The following is a 13,103-nucleotide window of genomic DNA, read 5'->3' as shown; positions in this document are numbered from 1 at the left end:
ATGCATCCAAGGTTTAACTTGGATCAATTTCCAGTGTCTATTTAGTAAAGACGTTGCCATTGCAAGCATGTGAAAGGAAAGAGGGCAAGGGCATACGTAGTCAGGGAGAAGCAGAACCAGTTACTTCCATGCAACAGTGTCATCTTAAAGTGCTGGTGAAACCATAGTGTTAGTGTTCGCGTTTGCCGTAACGGAAAACAGACTGGGTTTTGTTAGTTATGCAATTATTACTTTCAAATCTACATAGTAATAGCTAATCTTAAATAAAAATTTAACATGATGATATATTGCCATGCAAGCTGAAGTACAAAGCAAAATTTAACATAACCCATATTTTTAATACTATGTACCTGTACCAAGTAGGAATGAAATTACAGTGCAACAAAACCAAAGCTAATTTTAACTCCATAGTGAAATTGCTGTTGTTGCATCAAACACCCCCGCCATTTTCTTGCATTAGTGTCAGCTAAGTGAATTGCATTAGGTTCCCTTACAAGTATTTTTTTCAGCCTAGTAAAATCATCTAGCAAGTTTTAGCTCTTCTGCAGTATAAGCTGTGTATGTACGTTATTTCTTACATAGTCAACAAAACCATTAGTAAGTTTACCAAATTATAAGCAATTCTATTTTTTTTAAAGTTTAGGTAAGTTGGTGTTTAAAATACATAAACAAAGAGAACCAAAGAACAACTTATGAGCGAGCCCCTCCTCTCTAGGTAGAATGTGATTTTAGAGCCTTACTTTAAAAACAGACATGCAAAACTAAGACAGTAAGTCTCTTACTGTGAATTATCTTCATTATTTATTCTTTTCAGTTCTCTTATGTGAAGATTCCTAACTCTTTCCAAACGTTCAAGTTCTGCTTGTATTTCAGCTTCTTCCTGCAAATGAAAAGAATGAAATATAAAAGCTCATTTACTCCCCATTTGAAAAGGATATTTTTACCCCTGCATCAATACTAGTGGTGATGGAGGAACATTACATTACAAAACCCTGCTGAACTAGAAGAAAAGCACTGCTTTTCTCTTAAAGCCAGAAAAATTCAGAAAGATAAGGCAAAAGCCTGTTTCAAGGAACCTTTCTGTCCATGAACCCACAGGTAATGGGATGCTCACAGTTTTGTTCTGCACTGTAGGGATGCTATTTGCAATGATAGGCAGCTGGGTTTTGTACCTCAGCCAAGGAGAGAAATTATCTGGGAAGCGGTCTGAAATTGATGTACAAAGAAGAAAAAACAGATATGTGCAGTTATAGATTTTGTACAAACCGACAAATTAAGAAAAGACATTTAAAATATTTTCAAGCTGAAGTGCAAATCAAAAAGAATAAAAGAATGTTATTACAGCAGAAATGTTAAGGTGTTGATACAAAACACCAAAACCAAGCTAATTTAAAAATATTTTCCCATTTGTACCTTATTAAAATTACAAATGCAGAATATGTATTGTCTAAGATTGAATGCAATTTCAAAAGAAGCGTGTCAGGTATGAGCACATTCCCTAACTAATTTCAGCACTTAAAATTATCTCATCTTTATGCTACATATTAGGGAACACTGGAACAGTTGTTTATTCAGATTCTCTATACAAGGAAAGAACTCACAATGCCTGGTTTGTGGAAACCTATGTATCTATACTCGAAGTAAAAAATGTATACTCATTGAAAGACATTGTAGAAAGGGTTGTATCGATATCAGAGTTAGTACCTCTAGAACTTGGAAATTTGAATAAAGGGGAGACAAAATTAGTCCATATCAGAAAGCTCACCATTTTGGAATTATTCTAGCTGAAAAGGAAAAAGAGGGCCTGGCATCTGATACGTATTTTTTTAGTAGCAGTGCCAGTGGAAGCAATGCCCCACATCATCTCTTGTTATTTTGGCACAGCCTCTTGTACAGCCACACGATGAACCAAACTGGAAAACTAATCAGTCTTTTCTTTTTTTAAAAAAAAAAAAAAAAAGAAAAAGAAAAAAGCAAGCCTCAAAAACCTATACATATTTGGTTTTGGAAAGAATCTAGATCAGTTCTACAATCCAATTTACACTGTGACTGCACAATCTGGTGGTGCTGGTAAAAGCAACAGGGCAACAAGTCATGGCACAAGGGGATGAAGATGGAAGTCAGCAGAGGGCAGAGAAAATGCTGTAAAGCTGGTATTTCCAAACATTGTATATTATAAAACCACATCCTGAAACACCAACTGTATTTATATAAATCTAAACCATGCATTACATATCACATTTCCAATGAGCTGAGGAGTCCAGACTGGATGATTTCAGTGGATATCCTGAATCCCTCCCCATAAGCTAAGGAAAAAACCTCTCATCCCAAAACAAGACACTAGATGAACATCCATTCAGAACACAAAAATAAAATTCCTAATAATTTAAAAGCTGTACTAACTAACACTAATCTGCTAGCAGATCTGGGTGGACCATTTGCTTTTCCTAACACATAATGCGAAGGGTTTTTTTCCTCTTTATACAATGTTAAACTCTTCTTTTTTTATATATATATTTAGATTTATCCTTGCAGTTCTCTGTTAAATACCCTGATATGCAGTTCCCCATAACCCAATAGTCCTTTATAAAGAATTCTAGCCCTTCTCCCCCTGCAAAAGGCCACACACTTCTACACACACAATTGTCTATGTTCTTCCCAAAGGCTGACAAAAAAAATCCATCAGTTATGCCTCTTTTGGGCTTTTTTGTTCTTATATTATGCAATTCAGTGGTTCTCAAAATGTGGTTCATAGGCCAATGTTAGTCCAAAGAGAACTGGCTGGTTGCATTGTTTCCAGCTGTTATTTAGGACACTCAGGCTGTGAATACCTTTAAGCAAGAATGAACCAGCTTAGCTGCCTCAGGTCACTGCTATATAAAAGGAAGTGAGAAAACAAGAGCCTCTCTCCAGGACCAAAGCTGCTAGCTGGAAAAGAATTTCCTGGGGAGCAGAAGGAAAAGAAAACTGGTGGTGGCAGCATGTACAGGGCACCAAAAATAAGAGCACCAGTAAAGCATCTGGAGAGTGAAAAGGAAGAGGAGCAGACAGTAAAACAGCATATGCAGAAGGAAAGAAGAAAAAAATGTAACCAGCCAAGAAGCACTAGGAAAGAAATACAGCCACGTAAAAAGAAAATTGTTTTTCTTAGTTTAGAACAAAATCTTTATCGCACATAAGAATTAAAATGCAAGTATGTATTTTTATTATTATTTTCAGATATATTCAAACATGATTTGCTAATAAATAACGTTTGTTTCCCCTCTGGCATTTGTTCAAGGAAGTTCCTTCTTATACTGACTATCCCGGCACTGATGTTCAAGGTGAAAACAAAATCCAGGTATTAAACAAATTTGTAACAGCTTCCTTCATATGTCACTTGCAATTTCCATTAGATTTCAAAAAAGTTCAAGCACGGAAAAAAAACCCTACAGAATTTCATGTGAAGCTGGTGCTATTTCTAAAGCATTAACAATGAAGAACTATGTGGGCAGTCTACTCCACTAGCACCAACCAAGTTCATATGCAGATTCCCTACCACATATTCAAGTACTTTCTTGTCATATACTTTAGAAACAGCATCGGTGTTCTCAAGGGGCCCAGTTCAATTTATTACAGTAGGATTCTTAACAAATGACTTGTACATTTGATGAGAACAGACCTGAAACAGACCCTTGAAACATTTCAAGGCGAAAACCACTATGACCTGGTTTTGACTGAACACCTCAAGAACTACCGCTCAGCAGACAACGGTACTTTCCTTTCACACTCGAGGTATTTCTGCCTGTTTCAACTTTCATTCCTTTTCACAGGTTATTCCTCAAAAGCTTGAGTAAGCAATAGTTTGTTAATATCATAATTATCTCATTACACAGATTTATTAGAATGATGGGCTTCAAGAAAAAAGTGCTGCTTTTTTTTTTCAGAAGTAAAAAACTGGAGTAAAATACCTGACTGAAAAAATAATTTAAGACACAGAGAAAAAGACTTTTCATAAAAGCAGGAAAATTCTATTCTCTCTTACAATAGGTAGCATGCTAAATGACAACAACTGAAATGGATACTGTAGATGATCAAAACATTAGATTGATTCAGAAATGAAATGGTTTGTAAATTCAATCTTTTTAAAGATCAAAACCTAAAGTTAAAAAGCCCATATATAAAACTTGGCTGACACCACTTCCTCAGCCCTGAAACAAGAGCAGTATTGGTGGCATCATCACTGTTACCACTGTTAGAAGGATTCAAGGAATCAGTACAGTGTTACACTGGATGGAGTCACTACTGCTCCCCCGTACTCCCAAGCATTCACGCCAAGTTGCACCCAAAACCAAAAAACAAAACAAAAGCACCACTATCAGGCATAAAATTGTCCAGCACTTTTAGTATTACATTTTCTAATCAGATAGCTCTCAATAAGCCCTCTTCTTATTTTGGTAATATTAGTTTTTACAGCTTTAGGCATGGTCAAAAAAATCTTAGAATAACAGACCGTACACATACCTTTTTGAGATGTCCTAATCGAAGTTTGAAAATTTCTTCCTGTTCATGATACTCTGCTAAAGTCAAACTGAAAAAACAAACACGTAATTATAGCTTTTATATAACTGTAATCAAAACAATAGCATTCTTACTCAAATACTACAGTAATAATTAACATAAGATACTGTATTTACTACCACAATACTAAGTCTACCTTTTTGTCTTTGTTTCTAACTTCAGGGTCAAAACATACTTACAGAATGCCTCTGTGTCTAGTATTCTGGAATACTAACTGCCTCTCCCACTGGACCATTTCTCTTCTCTCAGACAGCCTGTTAGAATACCTGGGTGCATCCTAAATCATATCACCATACCAGTATTTTAGCTGATGCTACTTCACTGTTTGGTTTTGAACTCTAAAACTTAACAAACCAAAGGATGGAGATCCAGAAACCAACTAGACAAGACTGCTAACACTGGATTTTTGAGCTGTGATTTAAAGAACTTCGTGTAAAACCATACATTCCAAGTTCACTAACACTACATTTTACATGAGACCACAAATTCAGTTTTGAATTGGCATGCGACTCTTGCTTGTTCTCTTTTCATCTCCCTTTGAGAAAAGATTCCTGGCTACAATTAATTCACTGGTCCCTCGCTGTCTGTAGACTTGCTAGGACACAAACTCGGTTATCATTCAGAGGATCTCGACTGTTCATATGGATTAGTAACTAAGAAACCCATGAACTGACTGCATGCAATATTCATCTGACAAATGAACAGAAAACACACAGAGGACAAACCACCAAAGAAAAGAAACTGAAGAGACTTCAGGTTCCAGGGAAGAAACCATATGCGCGTGATGAAGGGAAACAGGGGATGGGGAAGGACAAAGAGGTATGTTCCCCTTTAAAGGATTCACACAAATCCCTACAAACAAACTAAAATTAAACATTTTATAGTTTTGCCTAGATCTACTATTTCTTGCTTGATGTAAAACTAAAACTAATAGCATATGTTTTCACAAAGTCCATGTTTTAGCAGGTTGAATTATCAACTGTCCTGGGAAGGTAAGTTACACAAAGTGTTTGGAAGGCTATACACACTGTCCATATTGCAAGTCTAAGGAACTGGAGTGTCTTGAGAATCACCAGTAGTTTATCCAGAAGTGAAGGACACCAATTCAGATTTATGCAAGTGCTAACTTCAGTAGAATTTGCAGAAGCCTTAATAAACTGTAAGACTTCTTCCTCCCTTTTAAATTTATATGAAGTTCACCATTATTTTTCAGAATTCTAAACCCTGTTATTTACTGGGTCTCAAAAGTTGTTATGGAGTGCATCTTTTCAGGATAGAACTTGGTCGTTCTGAAGCTTTCACAGAGCTCCTTCCTATTCCAGATTTCATAAATACTGAATTTTGCTGCCCCTTTTCTGACCTGGCCAGGACAGAAGCATGAGTTCACCAGATAATCTCCATGAATATTAGTGAAATTGCTGGATTCTTTTCTGACTGCAGCATCTAAATTTCCAGCAACCTGGAAACAGCTTCACAAGATTGTAGTTATTTCATCAACCTTCTGGTCTATTAACGTATAGAAAAAACACCCAGATCAGGTGACAAAAGCACCACCACCACATCCTGTCAGAATCTGAGAAGGAAGCGAACTTTCCTTTTAAGAAGCATCAAACATAGTTAGCCTGCACCTTTTTTTTCTACTGGAATAAAAAGCAGCCTTGTATTCCAGTCAACATGCATCCCCAAACACTCTGAAGGCAACAGAGTGAGGAAATTTGCCTCTCCAAGAAAGGCAAAAGGTCCCTTAGTACCAGATTTTGGGACCAAACATTTGTATTATTTTCCTGGCAGAATCTCCTCTGGGTTTAGATGATTTACACTACATTTTAAAAAAGGCATTAAAGCAAATGTGAAATGGGGTGTCTCAATAGTGAAGAAAGCCAGCAATGCATTCTCTGCACAGTTCGAACAACAGCAAGAAACCTAAGAAAACAACGCTCTAATTCCTGCCCTACTACATCTGCTAGCCCTATCAAAGACAGCACCAAGGCCACGCTAGGCAACTCACAGTGGCATCCCTGACATTGTTTCAATACTTCTACTCAAACAGCGAACTACTCTAACATGGATTAAGTTCTCAATTAAAAAAGGCAAAGGATCAATGTCAATGTGTACGAGGTTGAGTATTATTCTTTCCAGATTCCCGCCTGCAGTATAAATTACAGGTTTGTGTGTTTCCAGAAACACAGATAGTAAAATTTGTCTTCTCAGGAAGAAGAGCATTTTGGTGGCTTAGCAAAGCTGAACCACAAGTAAAACACATTGAAAATACAAAGTTTATGACACGACCTTCCAGATTTTTCATTGAACGCAGAGAGCCCTAAAACCACAGATCCCCTGAAAACTAACATAATACAGAAAATCTGGTCCTTTTTATAAAACCTCAGCTATCTGCGCAGAGTTACGACAAAGTGCCTAGACAGCTCTAGCAAGTAATGCCTTCCAAAAAGTTCTTAAACAGCCCTCTTGAGCACAGAGTACAAGTTAGAGGTCATATTGAAAACATTAAGATTCGAAGTCACTCTTTCCATGTTTCCATGCTATATCCCGATGAATGACTGTTTTCCATTTTTCTATTTCCTTACAAATCTAACTCTATTAGAGACACAGCATGATCCACAGCAATTTGAAACTGTTGTTACTGACCACCACATTTTGAAGGCACAGAAACCACTGAACTGTACACAGACGTAGTCACTTTGGATTTTGTTTACTTCTGAAAAACAAAACTTTATTCACTCATATTCAGAAACACTTTTTTTTTTTAGAAGTAGGAGTTTATTACTTTTTATCTATAAAGATACTGTACTTTATATTCATATTAAAATAACATACGACAAATAGTAAAACAATGACAGTGTGCATGTTGTTTGTTCCCTGGTTATAGGCCACCACCCCACTGTACAGGCTGAAAACAATCCAGCACACAGACTCCTTCCTACCAGCCCATCGCTTCCCACCTGTATCCACCCACCGTCTTTTGCAGGGCAGGAGCACACTGGAGGCACCTCCTGAAACCAGAAATCATCTATGAGACACCATCGCTACCTGCAGGAGGGGTTGCCCCTCCAACACTTGAAACACAGGTCTCATCAGATCCAGAGGACGAAAAGGTCTGCAAGCACAGCAGAGGGCCCTTGGCCAGAAATAGGCTGCTGCTAGCCACTAAGTGAACTTTAGCTGGGTAGTCAGCCTGGAGGCTCATCTGATGGGTGTTGGGCAATAAGGGCACTGGGAGTAGGCTGCATGAATTAATCCGGTAACAGTCTGGTCCTGACTGTGACCTTTTCCACTCAAAATTACTGTGCAAGAAATGCTGCATTTTAATTGTCTACAGCCAAATGAACTATTGTACACATGCAATGAATTCCTGAAATTCCCAAAAAAGCACTGGACATATTCTGTGCATGTAACAATTTTCCTGTGACATGTAGGGACACGGCTGCCACCTCTACTTGTAGCTGGAAGAAAGCAGACAGCTTACCTGGCCTGAAAGGGTTGATTATCATAAATTTAAACATTTTCTTTTAATTAGCAAAAATAGGCCTTCCAGTTGTTTAGCAATGTCTTCATAGCCAAATTTCAAAGGCTTTGACACAGCACGCATGGACTGTAACCAACCTGCTCTGCACTTTTTCCTCACAAGTTCAGACAAAGCCACTTTCTATGATTAAAACACCCTTACTAGTGGGTACAGAAAAACCAAAAAACCAAAATAGCCACCTTGGTTTTCATGATGATCAAGCCTGGCCTATCTCTCCTCCCTCCTTCTCCCAGCTGAAAAACCATCCTGGATACATAGGCACAGCAGAATGCAGCCATGCCCCCCAAACAGCCTTGCACATGTCCAATACAAGGTTTTGGCCACAATTTCTGAAGCGTTCCTTTTTTGGTCCAACCTTATTCTCACTCTAGTTCCTTGATTTTCTGTAAGGATGGGCAGACGCTGACCAAGTCAAAGCCTTCTATGAGTTCTTTTTGCACATGTCTGCCTTAGAAAGAGACTGCCTAAGGATCTGTCTTTACTTGTCCTGTAAAGCCCAGACACATTGTTGGCACTTCAGCCTGAAATAGTTTCTGAAAATATTTTTATTTGTTCCATACAGAACAGAATGCTCTCTCTAAATGATGCATTTGTTCAACTACAGTAACAAACTCTGCCAGCTCCCTCTGCTCTCCCATTCCAAACTGCACGCAGAGAGAAGGATGGATGCAGAGTCCCATGGAGGAACTGGGAAGCAAAGGAAGAGGTGACTGGGAAGTGAATATAATTGACACAGCTGAAGCTGCACAAGGAGGACTACAAAACCTAAACTAAATACACCATTTATCCTAGAAATAATTGTCTAGTGAAATAAGAACTGCTTCCAAGAAGTGGGTACTAGCATTATAATCTCTCAAATCTCCAAAGAATTTGGAATAGAGTTTTTGAACAATTTTTCTAGGCTAAGAAGGCAAACTCTACTTCAAATAAATGTTTTTTCTTTAAATACATGAAAGGAATAAATTGAAATTTAAGAATAAGAAAGATACTTTGCTCAGTAGAAAAGAGATTACTCAAAATCAAAACTATTTTTTAGTTTGGGTTTGGGCCACAAAAAAGGGAAAGAATGATGGAAAACCAGGACACTGTTCAGACTCATCTGTTGCATGTTATTTAAACACTAAACGCACCATTCACTCACAGTATACTGGTAGATGACCACCTTTATACTAGTAACTTCAATGCAAAAATTCTGCTTTTAAATTTTTATCTGAGACAACAGTATATTCAGCTAAACTAAAACAATGTCCTTATTAAGAAGTCTCAGGCAACACCTTCAATCCATTTCAAAACAGTTAACACCTGTTTTCAGAAAAAGCTTAAATAATTCTGCTTGTTACAAAGCTATAAATCATGTTGTCTTGTCAATACCTGCAGCAGGAGACATTTTGTAAAGCAAACAATGCAGTGGTAGAGACACTTGTTGCTAACAACTGCTAGCAAGTTGTTTGTTTATTTAAAAAAGATCTGCCTAATCACTTGCATATATGTTGTACTGATTTATTGCTGGTTTAGTTTATTGATCTCAAGCAGCTCTGCATTGCCCCATGCCCCATATAAAGAGAACCTCTTAATTTGGCTATACTAATTAAGATAATTACTTTGAAAGTAACAGAGGAACAGTGATAAGCACAATGGAACAGGAGGGAATTACATACGGCAGACCACAAATTTACTCTAAAATGGATGTGCACAATTATTAATTGTTTTACGAAGATACACAAAACACGTTTAATTCTGTACTGAGAAGCACAGAGGAGTCAACACATACTACTACTACTATACAAAATTATTATGGATTCTAAATACAAACATTCAAAAACCCCTTTGAAGTAAAGTCCAAAGAGCATGACTAAGCTTAATGAGTCTGTGATCTCAGGACATATTATAGACCTTCTCAAATGTCTGAAACAAAATTTATAAGCTTACCATATAGGCAAACAACCTAATATCTAGATTATATAATGATCAGATTAGGATACTTAAAGGCAAAACAGTTTTGATTCAATAACAGCTTACATTTATGCTAACATTAGATACAAAAGGGCAATTCTGATCGTTCTCTTGGCAATTTCATAGCCACCAAGCATTTTCACTTGCCATTTAACATGTAATTGGTTAAGTCAAAAGAAATGAAAATCTGTAAGTTTTGATCATTCGGAAATTATTTAAAACTGCTTAACACCAGAAAACATTCAGAAGTCTATTATCAGGAATTAATTTTGTCCTACTTAATATTTAGAACATGTCTTCTGTATTTTTTCCCAAATGTGTATTTTATCACCTCCTAAAGCAGCAAGAAGATTACGGAAACGTAACGTGAATGAAGACATGGCCAAAAGCTGGCAAAATAGAAGTTTTATCATTTTTCAGGTAATCTCCATTACTTAAATGTTACTTTTTATTATTAAAAGGTATTATATTCAAACAAAAAGGTATTTTTAAAATGACTATAATCTTTACTGTACTATTCAGAAGTATTAATTATGTTCTAAAAAGAAACGTAGGCACTATTACTAAAGAATCAGTTTGAGCAATGACTCTTGAGCTCTCTACCAAAATACACAAGTAACACTAATCAAGATTTGCTTACATCGCCACCCTTACTACTGTATTTTCATGGTATTTTTGTCACAGCCAAACAATTTCATAATGTGAACTTTAAGAATGATGCATTATGCAAAATCTATGCAGCTGTCTTCACACTGATGGTCCAAACATTTATTTTGTATATCTAACCACAGTAATTTATTTACCCCGGACCCTGAGGTATAAATTACTACCTCCACAAGTAAGAGGTAACAAGTGACCATGTTTAACACACATAGCTTACTTCTGCAATGTAACATAAATCAATTTCTTGGTCTTTTTAACCCTAGTTATTTACTTTTTATTTAAGCTGACCAGAAACAGATCCACTATCAGCTGCAGCCTCTTAGCATCAAGGGCAATAACTAGTACCTGCAAGCAGCAACTTCTTAAAATACCCAAATGTCAAGAACGCATCTGTCTGTGCCTTGAATTACACCATTTCTGTTTGCAGTAAAAAATGTCACTTGAAAAATGAAGCGTTCCTTGATAGCTCTCAATTTTTATGTTTAAGTGACAAAAAATTTGAACACTGTCAATATATGAAATGGGATCAGTAACTTCTGACAGTTGCTCTCAGGATCTAGCATTCAGAAGGGAAAAAAATATATTTTTTTAATTTGTTTTTAGACACACGTCTTCAAATAGTAAAGGCTGAAAAAAGCTTTTGTTGTCAGCTAAAGACTGTTATGTGAAAAATGAACTGGTCTCTAACTAAAGGAGAAGATCTTAAACCAATGTGGATCAAGAAAAGTTCAATAGGTATCAGTGGCACTACAAGAGTTGGAAACCAGAATAAGGACTCCTCTAGATCAGGAAAACAGAAGGAACTGCATAAACACAGAATGGGCCTTTCTCTGGTGACTTTACCAAAAATAAGTTGGGCAATTGTACGACATCTTCATAGGCAGTGGTGCAAATTTCCCTAACATCAGCAAGTCCTCAGTGAGAATATAGCTGCTGAATATACTGAGTGCCTTTTTATGCTGTTATTTGAATAGAACTCACACAGACAATATCTGAGAATTTATGTAAAAGACTGATTGAAATGTTAAACTTACAGCTGTGGTAAATTGGGTCTAACAAAGGGATCGTTTTCTGCCCCATTCACAGCTTTATTTTTCCTCTGCTTGGGTTCAGAATTGGCAGATGGTGCCTGAGAATTATTTGTAGTTGGCGGCTTTCGCTTGGCCAGGAGCTTTCTTTGCCTTTCAATGTCTTCCCTTTGTTGATTCACCCATTCTTGCTGCCTGTAAACCCCAAAAAAAGCCTTATTAAAGTTTCATCATTTTGCATTTTTTAAAGAACTATCTTTTTAACTGATAAAGCATTAAGAAATTTTTAGAAAACTTACTGTACATGTGAAAATTTCCTAGGAAAAAGAACGCCAATGTTCCTCATGAGGTGGAAAAAATTTTGCTAAAGTTTAGGCACAATTTACTTTTGAAATATATGGTGGGTTGTTTTTTTTTGTTTTGGGGTTGTTTTGTTTTGTTTTTGAAAGTGTTACACATGATTTCTGCACTAGAAAAAAAAATATCTGGTGGATAACTTCTTTTATACCATCAAAAGAAATGTAACAGTCAATAGAGTACTTGATTATTCAAGGCCAAAAACTGAATTTGATCTGACTGTTCCCAAATAAATCATCAGTTTGGTTGTATGGCAAACAATTACAGTTTTTATGTAAAACACACATACAGATGGTTTTTAAGATTGTCTTGAAAAAACCAATCCCTAGGCAATCACATAACGCTAAGACTATATGTTGCCCTTCAAAAATTAAAATCTTGGTGAATTACTTTTATATCTCTCTATATATACATATCTATCTCCAAAGATTGAATCAGACTCGTTCCCAAAGAACAACTTTTGAGGCATTGCATAATTATTTTACCACCATCTCTGATGGTCTCTCAGAGCCCTTTTCCTTGGCTCCATCTCTGCTGAAATACCTGTGTTGCAGCAGCTCTTTTCCAGGTGGCTGCTCTTCCCCATCCACTTGCACTAGACCCTATCTGAGGCTGCCAGAATTGTCACTCCTCCTTCATGGCACTGAGGAGCTGAATGCCTGAAAAAGGTGCTACAGTGATGGATGCGCAGGCAGCACTTAGGTGACCAATGAAAACTTCACAGATCTCTTCTACCCCAGTCATCACCAGTGATACGCGGTTAGCTGCTTGTAAAATCACTGATACAGTTTTATAGCAATTTCTACCAGCTGAGCTGAATAATTACGTGTCACCCATTTAGCACATTCATGCTTTTCTAAGGATAGTTAAAATCAAGTGAAACCAAACTGTCTTTCAAAGACACCCAGCCTTAGTATTCTCTCAGTTGATTAAGGGAGTTCTGCACTGTATTCTCAGTCTTCAAAAGGCAAAGCAAAATACAACGTAAGAAAAGCTGC

The 13,103-nt window shown here is 36.9% G+C and overlaps 1 protein-coding gene across 7 annotated transcripts in view; it reads right to left on the bottom strand.

Moving 5' to 3' along the window:
• Positions 1-13,103, bottom strand: part of TLK1 (tousled like kinase 1) — a 91,501-nt gene that overhangs the window by 13,867 nt on the left and 64,531 nt on the right. For 6 of the 7 annotated variants that reach the window (XM_055718285.1, XM_055718284.1, XM_055718281.1 and 3 more), the window contains 3 exons: positions 11,755-11,943; positions 4,504-4,570; positions 783-880 (listed from right to left, as the gene is read on the bottom strand). In XM_055718285.1, coding sequence (XP_055574260.1) covers positions 783-880; positions 4,504-4,570; positions 11,755-11,943 — 354 coding nt within the window. The remainder of the gene's footprint in view (positions 1-782; positions 881-4,503; positions 4,571-11,754; positions 11,944-13,103) is intronic. The other variant, XM_027810761.2, reaches the window with a different exon arrangement.

The sequence above is a fragment of the Falco cherrug genome, chromosome 8 (genome assembly GCF_023634085.1).
Source record: "Falco cherrug isolate bFalChe1 chromosome 8, bFalChe1.pri, whole genome shotgun sequence".
NCBI classification, from domain to species: Eukaryota; Metazoa; Chordata; class Aves; order Falconiformes; family Falconidae; genus Falco; species Falco cherrug.
Note: the sequence above shows the minus strand (reverse complement) of the source record. Positions and strands in the feature narration are given on the sequence as shown.